General features: G+C 44.2%; 1 protein-coding gene across 4 annotated transcripts in view; it reads right to left on the bottom strand.

Annotated features, from left to right (window-relative positions):
* Nucleotides 1-6,242: 6,242 nt before the first annotated feature.
* Nucleotides 6,243-23,060, bottom strand: part of TEAD4 (TEA domain transcription factor 4) — a 57,266-nt gene continuing 40,448 nt past the window's right edge. For 3 of the 4 annotated variants that reach the window (XM_056339545.1, XM_056339546.1, XM_056339543.1), the window contains 5 exons: nucleotides 22,638-22,768; nucleotides 21,491-21,664; nucleotides 10,601-10,741; nucleotides 8,993-9,145; nucleotides 6,243-6,482 (listed from right to left, as the gene is read on the bottom strand). In XM_056339545.1, coding sequence (XP_056195520.1) covers nucleotides 6,369-6,482; nucleotides 8,993-9,145; nucleotides 10,601-10,741; nucleotides 21,491-21,664; nucleotides 22,638-22,768 — 713 coding nt within the window. In that variant the 3' untranslated portion in view covers nucleotides 6,243-6,368. The other variant, XM_056339544.1, reaches the window with a different exon arrangement.

The raw sequence follows: 23,060 nt of genomic DNA, 5'->3' as shown, positions 1-23,060 counted from the left end.
GAGCAAAGGCTTTCATTGCTACAAAGTGAAAACCAGACCTGCATGAGTGTCCCTAAATCAACTGTCCTAGGATTTAATCTGTTCTTCAGCCTGTTGGCTTGTATTCATTGCTTCAATAACATCTTAAAACTGTGCTAATGTGGTTTTATTCATCATCAGCTGATGGACTAAATAGATTTCTAGGGCTCATCTCCTTCAGAGACTACTCTGTGGGGTCTGCTGTACCAGTGTAAACCTGCAGTGAAGGCATGCATGGCACCAGGCTCATGTTTGCAGAAGAGTACCAACATACATCACAAGCAATTTTCCATAGCTCAGGACTAAACACTGCCCTTGCTTGTCTGGGCTTCCATTTCAAATGTCTGTGTTGGCCAAAAATACTATTCCCAACAGTCAGTCTTTTTTCTCATTGGTGAGATTTTATTTGATTTGTCCACACGTGGCTCAGAGATCAGGAAGGAAATTGCATAGGGCTGAAATAGGTGGGTGCATGCACTGGTAAGGGGCTGTAGCCAGCTGGTCCTGTTCATACCTACACGGCCAACTGTGGGGGCTGGCTGGTTTACAGAGAAGTAGCTAATTCTGTCCCAGGTGTTTCGGTCACCTTGCTGTGGCTAGCAATGACACCCGATGGGCAAGTGCGGGACTGCACCTGCATGGATTTTTCATACCCGGGTGCAGAACCGCAGGCATTTCAAGATGTTCTGCTTTCTGCGTGTTTAAAGTACTTGGCTTGTCTTTCCCCAGGCTTGACTGATTCTGGTTACCAGCCATGCAGATCTCACGGAAAGCTGTTGGCAGCTCTGCCTCTATGTTGCTGTTGTCAGTTCCTGAAGGCATTTATTTGACTTGGAGAGAGTAGCCACAACAGAACTTCGTGAATGAAGGTGTAAATTTTGCTTAATAATAGTGCAAAGGGTGCTTCTGTCCTTTACTTGCCACTTCCAGCTCCTGCACAGTGAAGGTTAACAGCACTAGCCCTGCACACTTCTTCAAAGCAACCTCTGAGAGTGACAGGTCTGCAAGACTGCAGGGAAAAATACTTCACTACACATAAAAAATAAATGGAGCCCTTTTCCCATGTTAAGAACCAAACCATCTTTCTCCAGCTTTGACTTCATGGCATCATCTTTGCTATCCTGCTTCCCAGCATCCTTTCCTTCCCATGCTTCAAAGCACAGGTTATGACCTAGACACAGGCCATGAGCAGCAACGTACAGTGTGCATGGCAGAGACAGCGGCATGTCAGCTGCTGCACAGTAATGTCTGGTGAAGACTCATCCCTGTGGGGGACCACCTACGTGCAAATAGAAACCTGCACTTGGACAGTTACAACAGATCAACTGACGTGCAATAGCTTACCAAGCAAGTCATTCACTTAGATCCTCTTCTGCATCAAATTGGTTGTCCAGACCCACTGGGACTCCAACAGTGCAGGGCCTGATGCTGTAAGGCTGGTCCTGGTGCAGCGTGTCCTCACCTGAGCACAAAAATTGGAGGTCCCCACTGACTGGAAGCTAGCCAGTGTTATTCCAATCTACAAGAAGGGCGTGAGGCTTCGAAGACTCAGGAAACTACAGACCTGTTAGTCTAACCTCAGTACCTGGAAAAATTACAGAGATCGTATTGGGCGCTATTGAAAGGCATTTAAAGAGCAATACAATCATCAGGCACAGTGAACAAATTCACAAAGGGCAACTCCTGTCTAACTTAATTGATATCCTTCTACAATAAAGTCACCCACCTAGTGGATGAAGGGAAGGCGGTGGCTGTAGTTTTTCTAGTAAGGCTTTTGATACTGCAACATGAGCAGGTCCACAGTGCGCTGGGTGAAGAACTGGCTCAAGGGTAGAGCTCAGAGGGTTGTGCTGAATGGGGCTACCTCTGGCTGGTGGCCAGTCACTAGCCAAGTCCTTCAGGGGTCCATTCTAGAGCCAATTCTCCTCCATATTTTCATCAGTGATCTGGTTGCAGGAGTTGACATTAGCCAGTTTGCTGAAGATGCTAAACTGGGAGGTGCTGTTGACTCTCTGGAGGGACAAGAAGCCTTGCAGAGGGATCTGGATACATTGCAGCATTGGCCAATCATCCATGGCATGAAATTTAACAAGAAAAAATTCTGGATTCTGCACCTGGGATGAAGTAACGCTGAGCACAAGGATAAGGTGGGAGAGGAGTGGCTGGAGCGCAGCCCTGCAGAAGGACCTGGGGGTGCTGGCCGGCAGCAGGCTCAGCGTGAGGCAGCAGGGTGCCCTGGCAGCCAGGGGGGCAAACAGCACCCTGGGGTGCATCAAACAGCATCACCAGCCGGGCAAGAGAGGTGACTGTCCCGCTGTGTTCAGCGTTGGTGCGGCCTCACCTCAAGTGGTGTGTGCAGTCCGGGGCCCCACAATTTAAGAAGGATGTGCAGGTCCTGGACTGCATCCAGAGGAGGGCAACGAAGCTGGTGGAAGGGCTGGAAAGAATGTCCTGTGAGGAGCGGCCAAGGACTCTGGGTTTGTCTAGTTTGGAGAAAAGGAGGCTGAGGGGTGAGCTCCTTGCTCTCTACGGCTTCCTGAGGAGGGGAAGTGGAGAGGGCAGTGATGGTCTCTTCTCCTTGGGATCCAGTGACAGGATGCGTGGGAATGGTCCAAAGCTGTGTCAGGGGAGGTTCAGACTGGACATTAGGAAGCATTTCTTTACCGAGAGGGTGGTCAGACACTGCAACAGCTTCCTAGAGGGGTGGTCGATGCCCCACGCCTGTCGGTGTTTCAGAGGCATTTGGACAAGGCCCTTACTAACATGCTTTGACTTTTGGTCAGCCCTGAGGTGGTCAGGCAGTTGGACTAATGATCTTTGCAGGCCCCTTCCAACTGCAGCCACTCTATTCTGTTCCAAAATTGTACCCTTACATGAAGCACATTCAGTAGGGCTTTACAAGTAGACTATATTCTGGTCTTCTGTTTGAAATCTCTGCTGAAATGGAAATCCTCAGGATTCCTCACGTGCTAGGCCAAATAAAGCACCCTCTGTAGGGCCTGGCATCGCCTCTTCCACGGACAGCAAAGTCTTCACCCTGCAGCGGAGGTCTCCATGTCGTTGAGTGGGTAGCACCGTTAGATTTTCATCAGACTCTCACGTTCACCTCTGCCACCGAAGTTTTGTATTTGTGCATCTGTCCTTTGACAGTTAGGTCCAACGCGCTGTCCCGTTTTGGATCATGTTCTGACTATGCACCTCTCAGACACTGATTATTTTTCTGATATTTACCTTTCATTTGACATCTTTCTCCTGTTCTTTTAAGGACATTTTAAATAATATTCCAAATAATTTTTAGATTTATTCTCCCAGTTCAAGCCTAGTGTTTCAATGCTGTTCAAGTCGCACAAGTTCCCTGTACACCCTCCGCTTGCCAAAATCTCCTTTAGTGCTATCCGCAGATGAATTTACCTTGCTGCTTTCTCCCTCCTTCAGACCACTGGTGAGGTTAGAAGAGAATGGGTCCATACTCATCTTTCTCAGTACACACCCTTGCCTCAGTTAACACAGTCATGTGTCATCTTTGTTAAAAGGTCATCTTAGTCATTTGCTTTTCATCTAACTGCTGACAGCCACACCAATGCGAACTCACGCTTCAGACAAACATTTTTAGGGAGTGCCATGTCAAAATTTTACCATAATAAACTTGTCTAACTCACTCAATTTATAAGTTAAATTTTAATAATTCATTCTTTATTGTTTCGTGAATATTAATTCCTTGTGAGGGAACAACTCACCCAGCTGCATCACAGTCAGAAAAGATTATATTGAATCCTAAAGTCATAAACTATTACAAACCTAGTGGCAGCATTCTAGGCTTGAATAAGTTTTACACTGACTCTGGAAAGCAGTTTAAAGAAAGAAACTCAATACTATCAGCTCACAACAAGCCAGTGGAATACTAAGGATTTAAGTCATGGAGGAAAATGCTGCATGTTTCTCTACACTTACCAGCTAGCAAAGAACAACTGTTCTCAATAGCAGCTTCAAAGTAAAATAACGATGATTCCAAGCCATCAGCAGACTCTTCCTCAGAAGTACTGCACGGAGTGGTTGAAGCTACCATTATCTAGCTAAGTTCAGTGTTTACCAGGATTTGTTTAAAGCTGGATAAGAGAAAGCACAGCTAATGAAACACACAAGGAAGACCGTGAATGCAGTCAAGAAGAAGAGCTAGTGAAAAACTAGATGGTTGAAACACGCATCTAAAGCAGCAGATTGCCCAGAGCATCTTGTGGGGAAAAGCTAAGGAACCTGAGAACCCCATGGAAGTTAAAGAGCTACGAGTTGATTCGAAAGATGCCGGTGCTTTCTCCCAGTATAATGGAAGAGTTTGGAGCAGATACTTGAGTACAAGATTATATTTTTAAAAGAAAATGTTCCAGTAAGGGAATCTTTCCTCCTCCCCACTCCCCCCACCCACCCCCACCCCCGTCTAATATACCAACTGGAAGTGATGATGATGGTATGCTGGAAGGTGACTGGCTGAGCATTTTTCATGAATTTCAGTGAGAGGATGGGGAATATTAAACAATACTTGTAAAAAAGCCATGGAAACTTAAGACATTCAAGTACTCAAAGAATTAATCCAAGTCCATAAAACATGGCAAGAACATTTCCTAGGTGTGGAAGATTTAAACTTTGAAGGGAATTGAGATTTAAATGTGCAGGAAACAAAATCATCAATCTGTGAGAAGACTCCTGGAATACCTTGTTAATGAGTACAACTTGCAACTTCAAATACAGAAACTAAAGTTTTTAAAGGACAGGAAGATCGTTAGGAAGCTGGAGGAGATATGTAAGTCTGCAGGCTTCTACATATGCTGTGTGAACAGTTGTACAGTATCTTCATAGAATCCAGAGCCCTTTAACCAGCAGAAGGCTATGGAAGGGAGTACCAATAAGCTCATAAGTTCTTTAAAGAAGTCAGATTTCATCTGTGTGTGGCTGAAGCCCTTACCTTCTGCCATTCTAATAAACCCTTGATTTCTGATGGTATCTCAGATTACTCAACTACCCATGAATACCTTTCTCTATGCCAAATATGCAGGGATGGAAAAGTCTGAAATACGTGTGAGGAGTGTTTCCTAAGCTGTTGTGTTGCATTGCGGAAAGAGATGTAACACCATATACCCAGATCTCTGCCATGGGACTGTGCCTGGCCACCCAACGAATTGCCTGTACGGTAGCTGCCAGGGAGCATCATGGAATCCACCTCTTCCCTCAGAGTAACATGAATAGCTACATCTTCCCCCACATCAGCGGCATTGTGGGGACCAAGATTATTGCCTCTCAGTGACTCTCGAGTAAACAACCTCAGTTTACAAGCAAAGCAGAGAGACTGCGTTTGATTACCTTGGAAACATGGAAAGCTAACCTCTTTTCACTATTCTCTCTCATCCTTTTCCTGCAATTTGTTGGGCAAATGGTATTCTTTGTAATACTTGTGCACCTCACTGCAACTAACAAGTGGAAAAATTTGACCTCTGTAAACAATTATTCCGCTGGTGTGCAAGAAAAGAGCAGAGTCTAGCTCCCAGAGCAGTGCTAACTGCGCAGGGAGAACAGAAGCAAAAGCAGCAAGAATCATTTTAAGTCAGTCAAGTCAGCAGACCTGGTACATGGAGGAAATATGCTGGGCAAGACAATGTGATTTAACATTTTCTAAGCATAACTTCATTTATAAGGCAAAAGAACAGTTGGTCTCTCACTATCATGCATGAAAGAGGGGGAAACAGCATCCAGCCTCTAACAGGAGGAAGGTTGAAGGAGCCTGTGACTGCACACCTGCTACGGGAGACAGCTAGACAGGCAGGTGCGTTGGCTGTATGTGCAGTCTCTATACACACACGTGTCCACAGATGTCTGACATCTATATAAATGTATGGTAAGCATGTCTGTGCACGTGTTGACCTATGAATGAATGTATATGAGCGCACGCACTCAGATCAGAGGTAGCATGAACATTTTAAACCTATTCATATATGGTCAAACCCGTGGAAGCTGCTGCCACTGCCCTACGTGCATGCTCAGATACCACTCCTTTAATGTGTATGATCACACCCTGTGTGTGCTCTGTGGGAAATACATTCTAGAGGGTGCTGTTTGTGGTGAAACTCTCAAGCAGTTATTTGCCTGTTTCTTTGACTCAAAGTCTTTTTCCCATTGGCACAAACCTGAAGAAACAACCTTATTTGAACCTGTCAATCAAAACGGCTCAGAGGTGCTTTTCTGAAAATACACAATATCTGCAGTTTATTTTTCAGTTTGGTGTGAGGGGGCAGGGGTTGTTCAAGCACAGGCTTTTTTCTTAAACATGCATCCCATGGACGACTCAGGGCAGAGAGTCTCTAGTCCTTCACCAGCCGGTAGATGTGATGCTGGGCCCCGTGGTCACTAGTTGACACCTCAAAAACATATGCTATGCACAGCAAAGTCTCCTGTGTGTCCCTGTTTGTCACAACCTAGACAGAAAAGGAGAAGAAGCTGAGATAGCAACTGCTGTTTCACTGCTTACATATTCCAACACATTTAACATACAGCAGAAAGTCAGGAATAGGCAAAACCAGAGAAGACCAGGAATGATACACTTGGTCACCACAATACCTAGTCTGTGTGCCCACACAGCCAAGCAAAGCACTTTCAAACATCAGGACTACAATGCAGTGAAGAGATAGCGGGGTGAGCAGAGTCCATGGTGTAGAAAACAAAGCTGTGACCAAGCAGAGACCACCTATGTGGATGCAGATCCGTTAGGTCCTCTACCCCCCACGTGTAGTGTTGCAGATTTCAGCTGAGAGGTGTTTCACAGAAAATCCCTTTTTGCTTTGTTTGTTGGGTACAGAGAAACCACCTCCTGTGGCACATCCACTCCTGCTCATGTATGTTGATGCATCACAGCCATGAACAGTTCTTTCCCTCCATCTGCTCCTGCCTGTCAGTGGTAGACACAGACCATGAGGATTATAGAGTATAACTCATTTTACAGGAGACTTGTAGGTTTGGCTCCATTGTGTCCTAGTTTCAGAAGCATGCACTGCCTACACTACGTGGCAGGAACAAGCAAAATGTTGCACCCTGAGCTTCTAGCTCAGCTTCCCTCTCTCTATCACTGCACGACTTTGCACATTCTTGTCACCTGAATTTGTGCCATAGCTGAAGCTTCAAGCAGTTCTCTACTGCTGGAGGAGATGCATTTTTATCAGCAGTAGCACCATCTCAACTGCAGAAGCAAAACATACCAGCTGGAGGCTTGAACTGTACAAAAGCCCCAACTGTTCTTGTGCAAACAAAGAAAATAGCTGTTTTCAAACTTGCTTATTAATTTTAGCAGCCTGATTTTGGTCTATTCTGTTTTCTTTTCTTACTTCATTGCTTGCGTTTGCAGCTGTACTAACCCTTCCCCTTTCTTCTGCAGGCTGTTGTGAGTTACACATATCCAGGCATCAGAGCCTTGTCTGAAAAATGGGCTCTGAAATCTTGGGAGGGCTAGATCCAGAGCAACGTGCAAAGCAAGATAAAATATGCTTGTGAGATTAGGGGTATCTAAACTCATGAAAGAGTCTAGAAAAAAAAATAAATACTCGCCTCAGATTTTGCTAGTGAAGACTGAGGACTAGCAGCATGCCTTGCATTAGGCGTGACCATTTTTCAGCTCCCCAGTGGGGAGTATGGGGTGGGAAATGCTCAGCTTGCTGCTCAGGGAGCAGGACTGCAAGGCAGCGTATTAAAGGCTGTGCCAGCACCCACATGAGACCTGCCTCTCTGTGACAGGAGGTAAGACATGAGATTACTAGAAACATAACATGTTTTTATGTTTTATATATTTTATACCCCAGTAGAAGTATAACTATATGAAAACTTCGTTCGTGGAATTTATAGCAAGCGCTGGCCTAAGGAATGAAACATGCAGAAAGCAGTCAGTGCTCCTCAGCATGGATTACATACAGCCTTCCATCTCTCTGTCCCTGCACCCTTCACACTTTTGCTCACATTAAAAAAAAAACAAACCTCTTAGCATTTATACTCCTTTTTTCTTCCAGATGCTAAAGACCTTAGTACAAACACAAAAGAGTAAAGCCTCCTAAAGTCCTGTGAGGTATATTATTAACATTGTGTTTTAGCGCTGAGGTACCTGAGCCACAGAGCAGTGAAATGAGTTGCCTGAAGTTCCACAAGATCTCCAGAGAATGGAACGAAGACCACTTGATTTCCATTCTTTCATACAGCTGCTAGCATCTCTTCTGCTTACCCAGCCTCATGTTCTCTGGGTGAAGATCTGTGACGCATCTTGTAGAGGCGAGCACAGAACTCAGTCCAGTAGGAAAATCCACCTTCTAAGCTGTCTTTGCCCTCTTCCCAAATTTAGGCTGCACCTGAGCCTGGAAAGGTTCCTGGTATATAACAGTCACTAATGCAAACCTATAGCCTTCTAGCACTGCCCTACCTAAAGATTGCAGCAATCCATGAAAGTGTCACAGAGCTTCTCCAACATGCCCCTTCCTTTAAATGCCTCCATTTTTTTTCCAGGTTCAGGCTGGTCATGAGGAAACAACTTTTTTTCCCCCCCTACCTGGTCCGTAAAGAACTCCCCACGACAAAATTATATAGCCACTTAACAGTGCTCTTGGGTTTTTTACCTTGCAAAAAGGTCTAGGGCATAGAAAGGACCTCAACATTTGCCCAATAGTGGAATAAGCATTTCCTTCACTGACTTTTGCATCCTTCTCCTCCCTTTATCTTTCCTTTTTTCTCTCTCTTACTCAGGTCTCTCGAATTCTTCCCTGCTGCTTGTCTGCGTGAGTTACTATCTCTAGAGCTCCATAAATGGTCCTGAGGTATAATACATGTGAGAGATACTAAGTTCAATTAGATACTGAGCTGTAAAAGGAAATCTGCTTTGACTCGCAACACTGAACTCCTGCATGGGGCTTACATGTTTCCAAGCTCCAACGAAAACAGTTGAAAGTCCCACCTGTAAGATAGTAAAGTTCTCCAGCACACTGTTCATCATATACTTCTCAGGAAGGTGCTTGAGTTTATGAATGAAGTTTATCATGTATTCGCAGAGAGGGGAACGGTGAATGCGATAGGAATAGTGTCCGTTTTCGTAGTGTGCATACTCTGTCTGCAATGCAAAACACAAAAGAGGCGCATGGAGCTGATGTTCCCACGTGAGCAGCATTAAACACGTAAAGGGATTCAGAATAGAAAAATTACGATGGCATTTTCAAGTCATTTTACTAACAGTAATGAGCCGATTAATCATTCCTCTACAGTACTTTGCACCCAGATCAGTCTCCTCGAGGCCTCTTAATTTCTTCAGCTTGATTTCTTTTTTCTTTAAAACAGTGGGTTCCAGCTCATGAGCAGCAAAATGCCAAGGTGCTGTGAAGAGTAACTAAGAGGAGCAGACCAACTGTCAGCTGTACTATAGCACGGTCTGCATCTCTACTGCAGAAATGCTAGGTGTGAATAAACTGAAAAGTTAAAAACTACTAGTTTAGCAGGACCAGGAAGCTCCTAGTAATGATGGTAATTGTATGCTCAGGATGCTTCAGAGCTGGAAAGGACTACCTGTGCAAGAGAACGGAGTATCTCCGCTTCCCCTTAGGAGAGGGTCTGGCCCGTGTTACACAGAGGGATTCACATTCACACCTTGGCTCCTGTGTACTTCATCTTCTTTTGAACATAAATTGAGGTTGGATTCTGTCATTTCACAGGAGACCTTTAAATTCCTGTTACCTCCTTTCACCCCAGGAGCTTGGTCTCCTTTCCTATGCACCATGACACCTCTTTGGCCTATCTATCCCATCATGCAAATGCATAGCCAGATTTCAGGCACGTCTGTCATCTGACTGAAGACAGGTCTTGGGGAAGGATGTAGTCTGACCTGACTGCTTACATGAGAACACCTGGTGTTCTGCACATTACTGCTCCTCCTGCACGTAAAGGCTCCTTGCAAAAAACAGCAGCAGGAAGCAGCTCAGAGCAGCTCTCTTGGCAGCTGAATTGGCATCAGAAAGAATTTCTCCAACACCAAATATATGCATAATTATGCAGCTCCACTGTTGCTTGAGCTGTAAGTGTACAAGCACTAAGATAAACCCCATAAAACCGTAAGACTATATTCTGTAAATTATTAACAGTCTAGTAATTAATGGCTCTACTCTATAAATGATCTGTTTAAAAACACGGATGAGAGCAAAGTGTTGCCTGTTTGTTTTCACCTTTCTGGACTGCAAAACAAAGGTCCAGGTTTCCTAGCTTTTCTTTGCTCCCAAAAAACCCTGAAAGAATCACCAGAGTTGAGAATCTTACATATTCACATGTCTTCAGAAACTAAGATTTAAGGAAAAAATAGCAAACACTACCAGACCTTCAATGAAATCCTGAGACAAGGCCATGTTGCAGGCTGGAGCAATCTCACACCTGCAGGTCTCAGAAATAATAATCTCTGGCATCCATCCCCCTGACAACAAGCATAGGATATATTTTGCCTCGAGATACACACAGGATGCAAATACTTGAAGTGACAAAACAGCAGCCAGAGAGAACTTTGCACCCTGGTATCTGCGCTTACCTCCACTTTCTCCACCACCTGCTTTCCAAAGGAACACACTTTGGTGGAACACGTAATGACCATGTTTTCTGGGCTCTCATATTGGCTGGAAACGCCATAGAAAGACCTGGATTCATCTTCAATATTGGTGTTCAAATCAGCCTAAAAAAAAAAAAAAAAAAAGGCAAGAAATATATCATTATCAATGGATGGTTGTGGTGGTTTTTCACCTAGGTTGTGTAGCCAAGTTTGTAAGATATTGGAGTGTCCAATCAAGCAAGCAGGGGAAATATGAAGATTATGCACTAAAATCCAGTTCCTTCTTCACAAAGTGGTGGTAGGGATTTGCATACACATTGGGGAAATGTGGTGGAATAACCTCTGAACATTAAAAACATGACACAGCTCCTTGCCTTTGCTGGTATTTACCGTAACTGCACAGTGTAGGACAGCATGGAGGTACTCACACAGCGCGTGGAGAGCAGACAGGAGGGCAGTGGAGAGACAGGGCAATGCAACAGACAGGCACTAAGGAGGAAAAATGAGGGTAGAGCAACTGTAATAAAGCTTTTCCACCCTGCGTATGTAGGTAAGGGAAAGAGACAGAGCAGAGAGAAGGAATGGAGGAATGTGTGAGTACACACACACATTAGGCTCAGGTACTATGATATGAAGAATGTAAGCAGACAAGATGCGCGTAAGGAATGTAGGTTGCTGATGGATCCAGCCCAGCTCCACCTGAACACAACCCCACCCCCATTAGCAGCCAGTTTTCACATGTGGGTGCCTAACATTGCCCAACTGAAGCCTCACGTTGGGACCCCACTCCTAGAAATCCCGGTTGTCTGAAGCTTCCACCAGGGGTCATTCAAACCGCGCTTATGAAAGGAAGAAGCAGTTTCCCCGAGGCTCTGAAAACACAACTGGCGGTGGGAATGGCCAGCTCAGCTTCACCCCTGTCAAAACCGAAAGGGCAGAGCGAGCTTCCCTGTGCTCCACAAGCCCAGGTGCCAGCTCACATCAGCAGCAGAGCCATGGTCAGTGCCCACAGGCTACTTCAGACTATTCTATCCTTCCTGCTGAACCAAGGGAAGCAGGAACTGAAGGAAGTGTACTCCTGCTACAGTGGTGCAGTGTGGACAGGACTGCGTTAGATCCCATTCTACCATGGTTTTCTCAGCCAATGTCAGTGAAGGTTTTTTATTCAAGCTCTAGAGCAGTGCTTAGGACAAGCAACGCCAGCCTTGGAACCGGACCACCTCAATAATGAATCCCCCTTTTCTTTGCCATACGAAACACTCTCTTCTTCTCTGCCATGAGATAATGCTTTTCACTTCTCTTGAGTAGCAATTTCACAAGAGGTTTAAGTCAATCTAGAAAGTGCCAATCCAGCCTCCTCCCCCCATCTGTAGCCACACAAACTTACTGCTGCCTTTGAGCCATCATTAGCAATTGTAGGACTCTGGTTAGCCAGATGAGAGGGCTGATCCCAGCCAAAACAAATTTTGTTGTGGGTTTGGTGGATTAGTTTTCAGTCAGACAAGAAAGCTCATGTGGATCTCCACAAAGCTACAGGGGCTGGGAGAGGTGGGACACACAGAAGCCAAGGACACAAAGACTGCCTGGTTTGATAGGACAATGTGAGTCAGGTTGGCTTGAGCCTCTTGGGAAATTGCACCTCAGAGTTGTGGTTTGATCACACCAGGCTGGTCCTGACACCAAGACAGAGCAGCCTCACTGTCCCAGAGCAGTCTGTGCCTCCCCATTCCTCCTGTGCCGACACAAATGTTTCTGTAGCTCTATTGCAAGACTCACTGAGGAACCGCTCAGTTAGTTCTCAGTGGAATCAGTTCCCTGAGCTGATTCAGAAGCACCTGTGTATGTTCAAGGCAAAGAACGTGTTGGGAGGATGGGCAGCAACAGGGAAAGCAGAAGGCAGGACTGCTTCTTCTAGTGAATGCTGCGTTTGAGTAACTTGCTAGAAGCCACGCTTTGTGGTCATTCCTTTCAAGTTACAAGTTCTGCCCCTAGACAGCTGAGCTGGGCCATCTCTGTACCACAACACTCACCAGAAGCTCTCATCACAAAGGGTTATTGCCACAGAAGAAGTCACCATTTTTCCAACATTAATGCCAAAAGCACCAGCAGGAAAAGCAGCCATGTAATAATGTCCAGTATTTCCATTCAATCCAATTTCCATGGCTGTTAACTCACCACTTCAGCTGTGTGGAGAGGAGATGGTAAAGAAAATAAAGTAAACCATCCTCCCATTTATTTCAGAAAATTTGGTTCCATTAGCACAACACTGGGGCATTCCTGCCACTGTGCCATTGTGCACACATATTTCCACCTAAAGAAAAACTACCATCTGCATTAGATACATGATGCCACAGAAGATCCAAGCAAACAAACCAATAAAATCAAATTACCATGATTGTTTTTTCCAAGTACAAACTCAGAAGCAAGTGAAAGACAGATTTAGGACAAGTTTTTCATGAAGTGAAGCAGGCAATGCACCTCCTGGGCTATCTCCTAGACCAGCAGTTGTAGCATTCGGACAATTCTACTGGGACAAAGATTCAGACCAGGCAAGATGACAGAATGCCCTGATGTTCGCATCAATGCTGACAGCATTAGGGACAGACGTACAGCTTTTACTCGGCTGACTCCACTCTTAAGGGAGAGCATAACAGCACAGTATTTAGATACACAATCACAAATCACTCTTCAAAAGGACTGTGTTGTTTCACACAGTTTCTACAAAAATCCTTAACAGTTGTGCCATCTTCACCACAGATTATGGATGAAATAAAGTCCGTTTACCATAATGTCTTGTCTCCTCTATGATTCCCCCTTTTAAGTAGAATCCCTCCCTCTGAAGTAGTGACAGATCTTCAGCCCTTGTGACTACGCTTAGCCCCACATGCGTAATACATTCACACCAGTTTACACTAGCTGTGCACTCATTCCATTATGTTTTCCTAAATTTGTCATCTCCTGCATATTATATATTCAAAGGCATCCTCTGATTTATCAGGAGATAGTCATACAAAGCTGGCAATTACCTTATTCTCATGTTTGCTTCTCCTCAGAAGATAGCTTCACAAAACAATTTATCCAGCTATTCTGAATAGGTTCCTGACTTCTTTAACAACTTATCCCTTTTTGCCCCCATAATTTTCTGTCTCTTCACTGAGCTGAAAACAGGTTTGGGCACACATATGAAAACGTATCGGTAAACCAATCTGGATTTAAAACTTTTTTTAAAAATCATTTTACATCATTCACATTTGCACCACTGAGGTAGCAATAACTATTGCACATGTCTTAGAAACAGCAGCTGGAGGAAGAGTGGAAGCTTTTACATTGTCATGACCACCTAAACGACTGTAACGCCGTGTTATATTCCAATGGTTTGTCCACACTGCAGTAGCAGATGTGGGCAAATCCAGGCTAGCTTTAACCTAGTAGCACAGGTATTAATAGGAACAGGGCTCAGGCATTACAACTTAATCATAACTCAGGCTGCCAAATTAATTATTATGGTCATGCTGAAATCCTTGCTATCAAATTTTCCCCACTCTAGTTATGCAGCTATTTTGTTTGCACCACAAAATGCACATGTATTAGAGAGCAGCAATGCCACTCTATTCTGGTTGATTTTTGTTGTGTTACGGTAAGTCATTTACACATCAATGCAACTAACTGTAGTGTTTATTTGACCCATCCTCCAGCTATCTGAATAAAGATTAACTACTTCCCTTCTCCAAAGAGTAATTAAAACAGGAGTCCTTCACAATATTGTTCAGCTATTTCTCTTTGGGGCGATAAAAACAACATATGGACCCATTTCTGCTTTCCCAAAGAAATTGTCCCACTGAGTCAAAAGAACAAAAGGTCAAGGCTACAGAAGCTTGGTCAGACCACTGCTACATAAACACAGCAGAGGCTCTCACTGCAGGAGACAAGTATTCTCAGGGTCTCACTAGTAAAGTTATGGTTACATTCCCCTGAACTCTTAATGGCAAATTAAAAGGTAAGTGCAGTCAATGAGGCAAAACAGAAAGGTGCTAGTTCCACTTCATGAGGAGAGCTTCACTAGCCCTAAGAAGCCACTCTAGGTGCCTCCACAATTTGGCAAGTCTCCCATCAAAAGACCAGACTAGAATTTCACAGCTAGTTAACATATAATTAATCAACATCAAACTATTTGGCAGTAGATAAAATTATGGTAATACTGTTTGAATTAAGCAGCCATTGCCATTCACTGCGATTATGTACAATCATGTTCCTGGAAGGCCTGTTGCAGTGAAGCAACCGGGTCATGTTGGAACTCCCTGACACTGACTTTGCCACTTTACTTTGTTCTAAAGCATGTCCCATATTATGGGCTAGGACTGTCAGACACGTCTAAGGTTGGTCAGTCAACGAGAGCTGCACACCCACTTCCTTCTGTCACCTCTGAAAACCTCAGCCCATAAACATACATACGTGGAATTTCAGCATCTCCAGGGAATGACAGCAGCAGCTAGCTGAGGGCTCCAGTTCACCTCAGCAGGAAAACGGAGCTCAGCACCTCAGACAGGTACTGATAGCACTACAGCTACAGCTTATTTACTTACATCTGCTGGTTCCAAGCCACTCATCGAAGTTAATTACTGCCCCCATATCAGAGTTTACTTAGCACACACATATCTGCTCTTGAATAATTCGCAACCTAGTTTATTCATATAAACTGAAAATGGCAATGATGTACATGAATACATGACCAAAGAACTGCTCAGGAATGGAACTCAAATCTGTTAGCTTTTCCTGCTGTAGAGATGGTTACCTCCTGAAGGGAATCAAGGCAGAAAATTGAGCAAGAACACTGTTACCTGCCATGACCTTAGACCTAGAAAATAGCTTCTAAATAATAACTGGGCACTGAGGTAAATCACTAATGGATGCAGTTAAACTTCTGGGGAATGCACCAGGGCTGTATCATACTGGACATCATGGGGTCTTGAATGGCCAAAAGAACTGCTTTTAACTTAACATCTAAAACCGCTAGGGCCTCCATGCCTAGATTCCTGTGACCCCTTCAAAACACCTAGGTCAGCAGGACTAGAAACCACATTGCTGCTTTGGGGAAAGGACTTCACTCTTTACTTTCAGAGTTTCTTTCTCTAGAGAAACCCCTGTGGCCAAAGCACACCCAGTCCTGGGGTGAGCACCCAAGGTGAGCAAAGAAAGGTCTGCTTTACTCTGTCCAGTACCTTCCATCCCTCAAAGATGCAAGGGAATAGCAGTGACTATGACTTAGAGGAAATTCATCTTCCCAGCACTTCATCAGGTAGGAAGGCTAGTCTTCACTTTATACTCTGGGAATGTTGAATACATAACTGAATGCGATTCTGACCTGGAGACTAGAACCCTAGGTGCCTCAGCTCTTCACTGGCAAATGCTCTAGTACATCCAACAAGTGCGACAACTCTTGAATACGTTCCTTACCCCAGCCTAGGCAGCCAAAGGAAACACAGTCAGGATTTAGGGAAGTCTGTAGCCAATGGCCTGAGCTGCCTTGCTCCCCAGGTCCCTGCTAGCCACAGGCTGGGACTGCCGCAGGGACAGCAGCAGCGTTCAGCTAGCTGGGTGGTGTCCAGCACTCAAACAGCTGTTCTCCGTCTCTTCAAAGGCAAAGGTAGGAGATCAAATAGATGAGGCATATTACAAGCTAAATCTGAGTTATGAGCCACCAACTGGACTACATTACTTTATCTGACAAAGTCAGGGTTCTTGCTCTCTGTCCAAGAAGCTCTAGCTGCAAAAAGCTGTGCACACTCTAGCATAACGGCAATCTGATGTGTCTGGGGTGCATCCAACTTACCATGCAAGCTCAGTGCAGTGCAGGTGACACACTTGCCCATAGCTTGCCTGATGACTTCCAAATATGCTGAAACTACAATCACTGAGGTATCTCTGCTCTAGCACATCTCAGAGATCTGCATATTGCATGCAAGAGAGCTGATCTGTCTGTTATGGGAGAAAGATCCGAGATTTCCTTCTTTCCACAGAAGTAAGCAGAATTTTTAAATACCTACAAGACAAGATTTCTAGGGAGAAGAGATTTGTTCAGGGAAGGGCATAATAACCCTGAACAAGCTAGTATTACTTTTTTAAAAAAATCACATTGGTTGTCTGAGTCTCTTAGCAGCTTTGCTGAAAACAGCTCTGATGAGCTTGAGTGCATCACTCAGCTTCTGCAACCCCAAGAAAGAAACACAGAAGAGTTGGCATTGTTCGCTGTCCTAACCACATGCTAAGACAACATTTTTGTCTGATCTTTGGTGGAAGGAGTGAATTTCACAACTGATAACCGAGAAAGGCCTCAATCCCACTAGGATGAGGCTGTGAATCAAAATTTCTCTGAAACTCTTCACAGAAGGAAATGTGACCTTTGAGGATCAGTCTTCAGCTTATCTGAGGCTTTGAAAAGCAACGATTAGACAGGAGTCCAAATGGCCTTAAATGCCGTGAGAAACCATAGCTTGCTGAAATCTCGCACACAGGTGCCATGTGGTCAATGGAAAGGCATATGCTGAACAATTCTTGAAGATCAGTCCAAAATTTGTGCCACTGCAGCTTCAGCCTCCAAGAAAAGGGGAAGGGAAGAGTTTCCAAGCTAGCCAAAGATAGCAGAAGGCCTTGCCAACAGTATGGGTAGCTGTGACCCAGCTAGCTGCCCAGGATTGTGTTATTTTGACACCCAGCAGACAGATTCCCTCAGCAATTCAGTCCTTCAATCTGCTTTTTGCTGCCAACAACCTCTGTACTGTTGAACACTGCGGAACAACTTTGGTGAAAGAAGTGCCACTGCCAGTGTCCCCTTACGTACGGTAGCAACTGGTAGGAGGTGGTGCTGGTGACTGCAGGTGAAATGAATGGGCTGTCAGATCCATTCTCAGAAAAAGTGTGCAAAGACAATAAAAAAAAATCTCTGTTGCTGGCTGCTGCCTTGTTTGCTGCCTCAGAAGGAGTGCCAAGGACAGAATGGACATGGAGACCAAATTGCCATCTCCTTGCTCTCCAGGCAGTTTCTGCCAGGTCAGGATTGAAGGCATACAGTGGTCAGGACAGGGTGCTGAGCGGAATTTGCATTGCTGCTGTTTTGACTGGATCTGCTTGGCACAGGATAGAAGCCAAGTGTAGGACAGCAGTCTCTGGCCCACCCCTTCAGACCCTTCCACAAAAGTGTCATTCATTTACTGGAAGGAAAACACTCAGCTCGCCTGTCACCGAGAAGAAATTACTACATATATTCAACATTGGCAGAAAAGGTCTCCTGAGCAATTCCCCTGATCCAGCCCTCTGCAGAGGGCTGCTCTGGACAAAGTACTGCTTGCCCTGAATTCCTGGTTTGTCATTTTCCTTCCATCTTCCACCCAGAGTCTCACGACTTCTGAAAGCTTTAAGATGCAAGTGCACCATTCTACTAATGTGCAAAGCCCTGAAAACGCCTCTTCCCCAAACTATTAATAACAATGCATATAGGAGGAGTTCATGGAGAGAACCAAGTTAACAGGTGGCAGAGATAATATTACACTGGAAAAGAGCAGAGCTGTCACTGCCCATGTGTCGGGAGGCTAACGTCTCACATTCATTGTCGTGTGCTAGAATGCACTTGGAGCACAGAGAAATGTCACACAGATGTCATACGCGACCTGCCAATCCAAGCCCAAGAGTTAGTTCATTGTACCAAACTCCCAATGCCAAAATCAAGGAAGAATTGCAAACACTGCTTATGTTTCAAACTAATCAACTTTTAGCTAGTGTATAAATAATTTAAAGTACCATTGAACAAACATGAACATCTCTTTCTCAGTCACACTAGATCTTAAGTGCTATCAGTGATGTCAAGAAACCCCAACCCCGGTGTTTAGAGGTGCACAAGAGATCATCTGCTATATTCACTGCTTAGTGCAGTAACAGCAGGTTTCTGGCTTGGGTACTTCAAGCCTAAAACTACATATATACAAAACCAACTTAACAAATGCCTTGATTTTTTAAGTCTTTGTCACCTGCAACCACCACTTCAATTCAGAATCTCTGAAAAATCAATCATATCTTCGTGTCTCAAGATACCCCCTTCAAGTATTTAACTCTACTCACCAAGTTTAAGGTTATCAGTAATCTGCTTTTGGATAATACTTTCATCCTAAAATGATGCTAGAAATTCAACAGTGTAGTAATTGCTTTACCCAACATATCTCTGGACATCAACAGTACATTTGTATAGCTGTCCAGAGCACCCTAGCATATACTCTTACAGAGGCATGAAAATACAGAGGGGTGTAAGAATCTCAGCTGAAATCTAGTTTTCTTCTATTAAACTTTTTTTAAAAACACATTGCCTTACCTATGAAAAGTGTTTGGGGGGGGGTGGGGGTGGGTTTGCACCACACACTTCTATTGCAATACACCGAACTCGGGAAGTCCCATGACACGTAGCACAGTCATTACAGGCATGGCTCACATGCTTGAAGTATAAGACTGCATTAACGCAATATTTCAGGCACGTTGAACACGAAGTTTTGCAACAAAAAGACTTGTAGTCTTCCTAAAAAACAGTCCAAAATTTCTGGAACAAAACTTTTGGTTTTTTTTTTAATTGCTTTACTTAAATTGCCTTAGAGATCCTAGCTGAAATCTTACAACAGGAATAATTTAAGTACTCTTGTGAAACAGTGCAAATCAGAAAAGTGCCCCAATCATTTCTCATCCAGAATATAGCATCAGGAATGGTGTTTTCATCCCCTACTACTCTCTACACTGAGAAACAAATACAAGATCAAATTACTTACTTCTTAAAAGTCTGAGAAGCTCACATTCAATCAATGACTTAACTTTGACAGCCCGTAGCGTTTCACTAAACCTGATATTAACTCCAAATGGGATTAAACAATGCAATGGTACCAAAAAAAACCCAAAACCCCAGAAAGTCAAAATATTAAACCAAGCCCAGAAATATCACTGTCATTATAAGTGTATAGATGCAGAGCCCCAGGACATCATATATACATATATACATATATACACATATATTGGAGTAAAGGTGTTTCAAATCCTATGTTAAAGTCTATGCAAACCCAATTTCAGCGAGCTGATACCCTCTGAACACCAGGCACCTCACATGGGCCCAGAAAGAGTCAAACATCCCACCATGTAAATCCTTCAAAAGCCTAACTGAGGCTGGTCAGACATGATGCATACGCCACATTTATCCTTCTGCTATTAAAAACCAAACACAATCCCCAAACCCAACCACATAAGCACAAAAGCACACCAAAGGTTTTGATAAATAAAATCAGAGTTGTACTAGATCACAATTTCATTATGATTTCTCTCTCCTTAAGTCAAGGAATTCAAAGGTTTTTTTTCTCTCTACATAACTTCTCCCTCTGATCTCTTCCTTTTGTTTCCTGAGATTTCCACAAAGCACTTCAGAATGACACTACACAGAAGCCGGTGCTCTTTGCCTCGGCATGAAGTTTCCTGGGATCCTTACCCCAAGCAGGAAGAAGCTCTCAGCTCCAAGGACCATTTCTTAGAAGCTATCCCCCTCTCACTCTTTCTCCTTTCTTTTGTCGCATCAGACTTCTGTTTCCTTTTCCAGACAGCTCCCAGTAGGGCCATCACTACCCAGATTTTACCAAAGGACACCCTTCTCAGCAAGGTGCTGCTGCCTCTCCCAAGTATTTCGCTTCCACCCAGAACAGGGCTGGTCTTTCACTTTTTGTTTCACCCTTCCCAAGCAGGCCGTTGTACCCTGACACAGGCTAATCCCACGAGGGGCCCAGCTCAGTAGCACAGAGTCTGTGGGTAGCAAAATTATGTGCCTCCAAGAACCACCAGCAACTAATGCTCTAAGCACCAGACACTTGGGCAGATTCCCAGCCAACATTCTCCAACGAGCTTCTGGAAAGGCTAGGCTTGGGACAGCTGGGAAGCTGTATCTCAAGGCACTTAAGTTAACTCTCCCTTCTCCTGAAAGAGGAGCTTTCCAGCTAAGAGGCTTTTTAATGTACGTATGAGCTATGAAAGTTCATTTCTCATCATCTCACTCCTGACCTGGGGTTGAATTTTAAGTGGCAAACTCAAGGTGAAAGGCTCCAAATCCCATTACACATTCCCTCAGCCATCTAGCATGCAACTGCCCCAAGCTGCTATTATTCTTAATTTTGTAATACATATGATAATATCGATGGCCAAAACTATTTTTTTTGTACCCTGAAGCACAATGGCACAGTTTTTGCAAATATCAGCTAACTCACAAAAATCCAAATTGAGTGAGGAGGCTTTTGCCAGGCTGATTTCTGTCAACTTACCAGAAGTCATTTCAGTAATAGATTATCAGCATAATCCAATTTAATTATATGTCTCCTTATCTTTTGTCTGTCCTTGTGCCTGCAGTACATATGCATCTGTAAATTATTAGTACTTGAATAACACAAAATGCAGCTAATGAGATAGAAGAAGAGATGGAAAAATGTTGCCTCTGACTAAGAAGTTACTCAACACGGAGAGACGTGAACACATAAGAGCACGCAGAGAATAATTTTCTCTGAATTCTTCTCTCATACACAAATAAAAATTTTAAAGGGCCCAAGTCACCATTAGCAAATAAAATCTCCAGACGCTGGTCAAGAACAACTCTACAAGATGACATTGTGAAAGACACATCTTGCTCCAGGCCAGGAGTGCCTTGTGCACTCAAGAGAAGGTCTCCAGTGACAGCTGTGCCTGTACTAAGTGGCCTGCACAGGGAAAAATTGTTGGGAGGCAGCAGTCTTCTAACAGCTAGCAAGGCCACTGCTTTTAAAGTGAGAAGTTTATAGCGAAGAGGTACCCTACCAAGGGTCCTTCCCTTACCCAGAATTTGACAAGGAAGAAGGCATTAGCTGGCCCCCTTTCAAAGAGCTCCTTCAGGCCCCCTTTTTTCTCAGGGAACTTGTCATAGATCTGCCGGATATCCACTGCCTCGAGGTAGGGGTCATTGTAGCTGGGGCTTGACTGCCCAATGTGCACAAACAGGTGTTTGTTATACTGCAAGAAGAGGAAAAACATGGAATTAGGACATCGTTCAGTACCACTCAGTACATACTGAACATGCATGGCTCTTCACAGAAGACTGCTGGAAGTTGCTGAAGATTTGATAGCACTTTCTGAAAGAGCAGAAGTATCAGCAGAAATATCTCTGCCAATACCAGCTCATGCTGTTCCTTCTTTCCTGTCAATACATCCAACGCTTCTTGCTTCTTCTGAAACATTATTTTGGGGGTTTTTCCTATATTCACTCCCAAACTACTGCCTCACGCTTCTGCTATATAGCCTAAAATAACCTGAGATACAGTGTTACCGGTCACAGGTCACTCAGTCAAACATTAATGCTCCTGTCCTACGAAAAGCTGCCTGAAATCCCACAGCAAGGTACCAGCCAAATACTATCATCTTTTCTGCACTTTCCTATCTCAGACAGAAGAAATGTAACTGGCCCATCACCCCTGTGTCTCTCAAGATGCAGTATCACAAGGTTGAGCGAGACAGGCAAGTCTTCCACTTCCATTTTATAGGTGGCACCATGGAAACACACCGATGCAAATTCATCCCAGTTGCCCCCAGATTTAAGTTCACAGCACACCAGAGAAATATGTGGCTTCATGTGACCTTGCTATGATCCGATTCTGTGTCTGTCCTCCAAGGCTGAACAGGACAGCTAGATAGCCCGGCAGGGGCTGCACCACTGCCTTATGGCCTCAGTGCTTTGAGCATGTGAACACCCATGACCATGGAAAAGGAGGCCAGAAGCACACGGCACAGAGCTGGCTACATTGCTATAGGCAATTCTATCCTCTAAGAGAAGGATATCTTGTGTTTCCCAAAGAGGGCTTTCTATTCTCAGCAGAGCAACAAAGCAAGTATTTCCATGCACGTATAGTAGTATAACGTATCCATGATGAACAGGAGCTACCTGAAGACCAAAAATTAATAAGGGGTGGAAGTCAGGTGTGTGTCTTACTGTGTCTTGGTCTTGTTGTTGTTCCAAGAATGCAGAGAATTCTAACATCCAAAGTTTGGAGCTAGCAACCCTTCGTCCTTGCCAAGCTGGTGCTGATGGGGAAGGCGAGAGGCCAGCAGGAGACTCAAACCCTAAGCACACAGGATTTATATAACAGAATTTAGAAAGAGAAAAGTTGGTAACAGCTTTCCAGTAGAGCACCTGTTGTCAAAGCTAGCTAATTACACTTTCTTATGACTTCAGTCATCATGTAACAAAACCATTCAAAAGGTCCTCACTCTACCTGTCCTCTAAATGGCTTGTTCAGTTACCCTCTTCTAAGACAGCACTGTCAGAGTTGTTAATGATATAAAAGACAATTTACCTGATTTTGACACCAGAGAAAACATGTTCAGCAACTTTAATAGGACCTAGACTGAGACC

The sequence above is a fragment of the Falco biarmicus genome, chromosome 5 (assembly GCF_023638135.1).
Source record: "Falco biarmicus isolate bFalBia1 chromosome 5, bFalBia1.pri, whole genome shotgun sequence".
Taxonomy (NCBI): Eukaryota; Metazoa; Chordata; class Aves; order Falconiformes; family Falconidae; genus Falco; species Falco biarmicus.
This window is presented reverse-complemented; position numbering and strand designations above follow the sequence as displayed.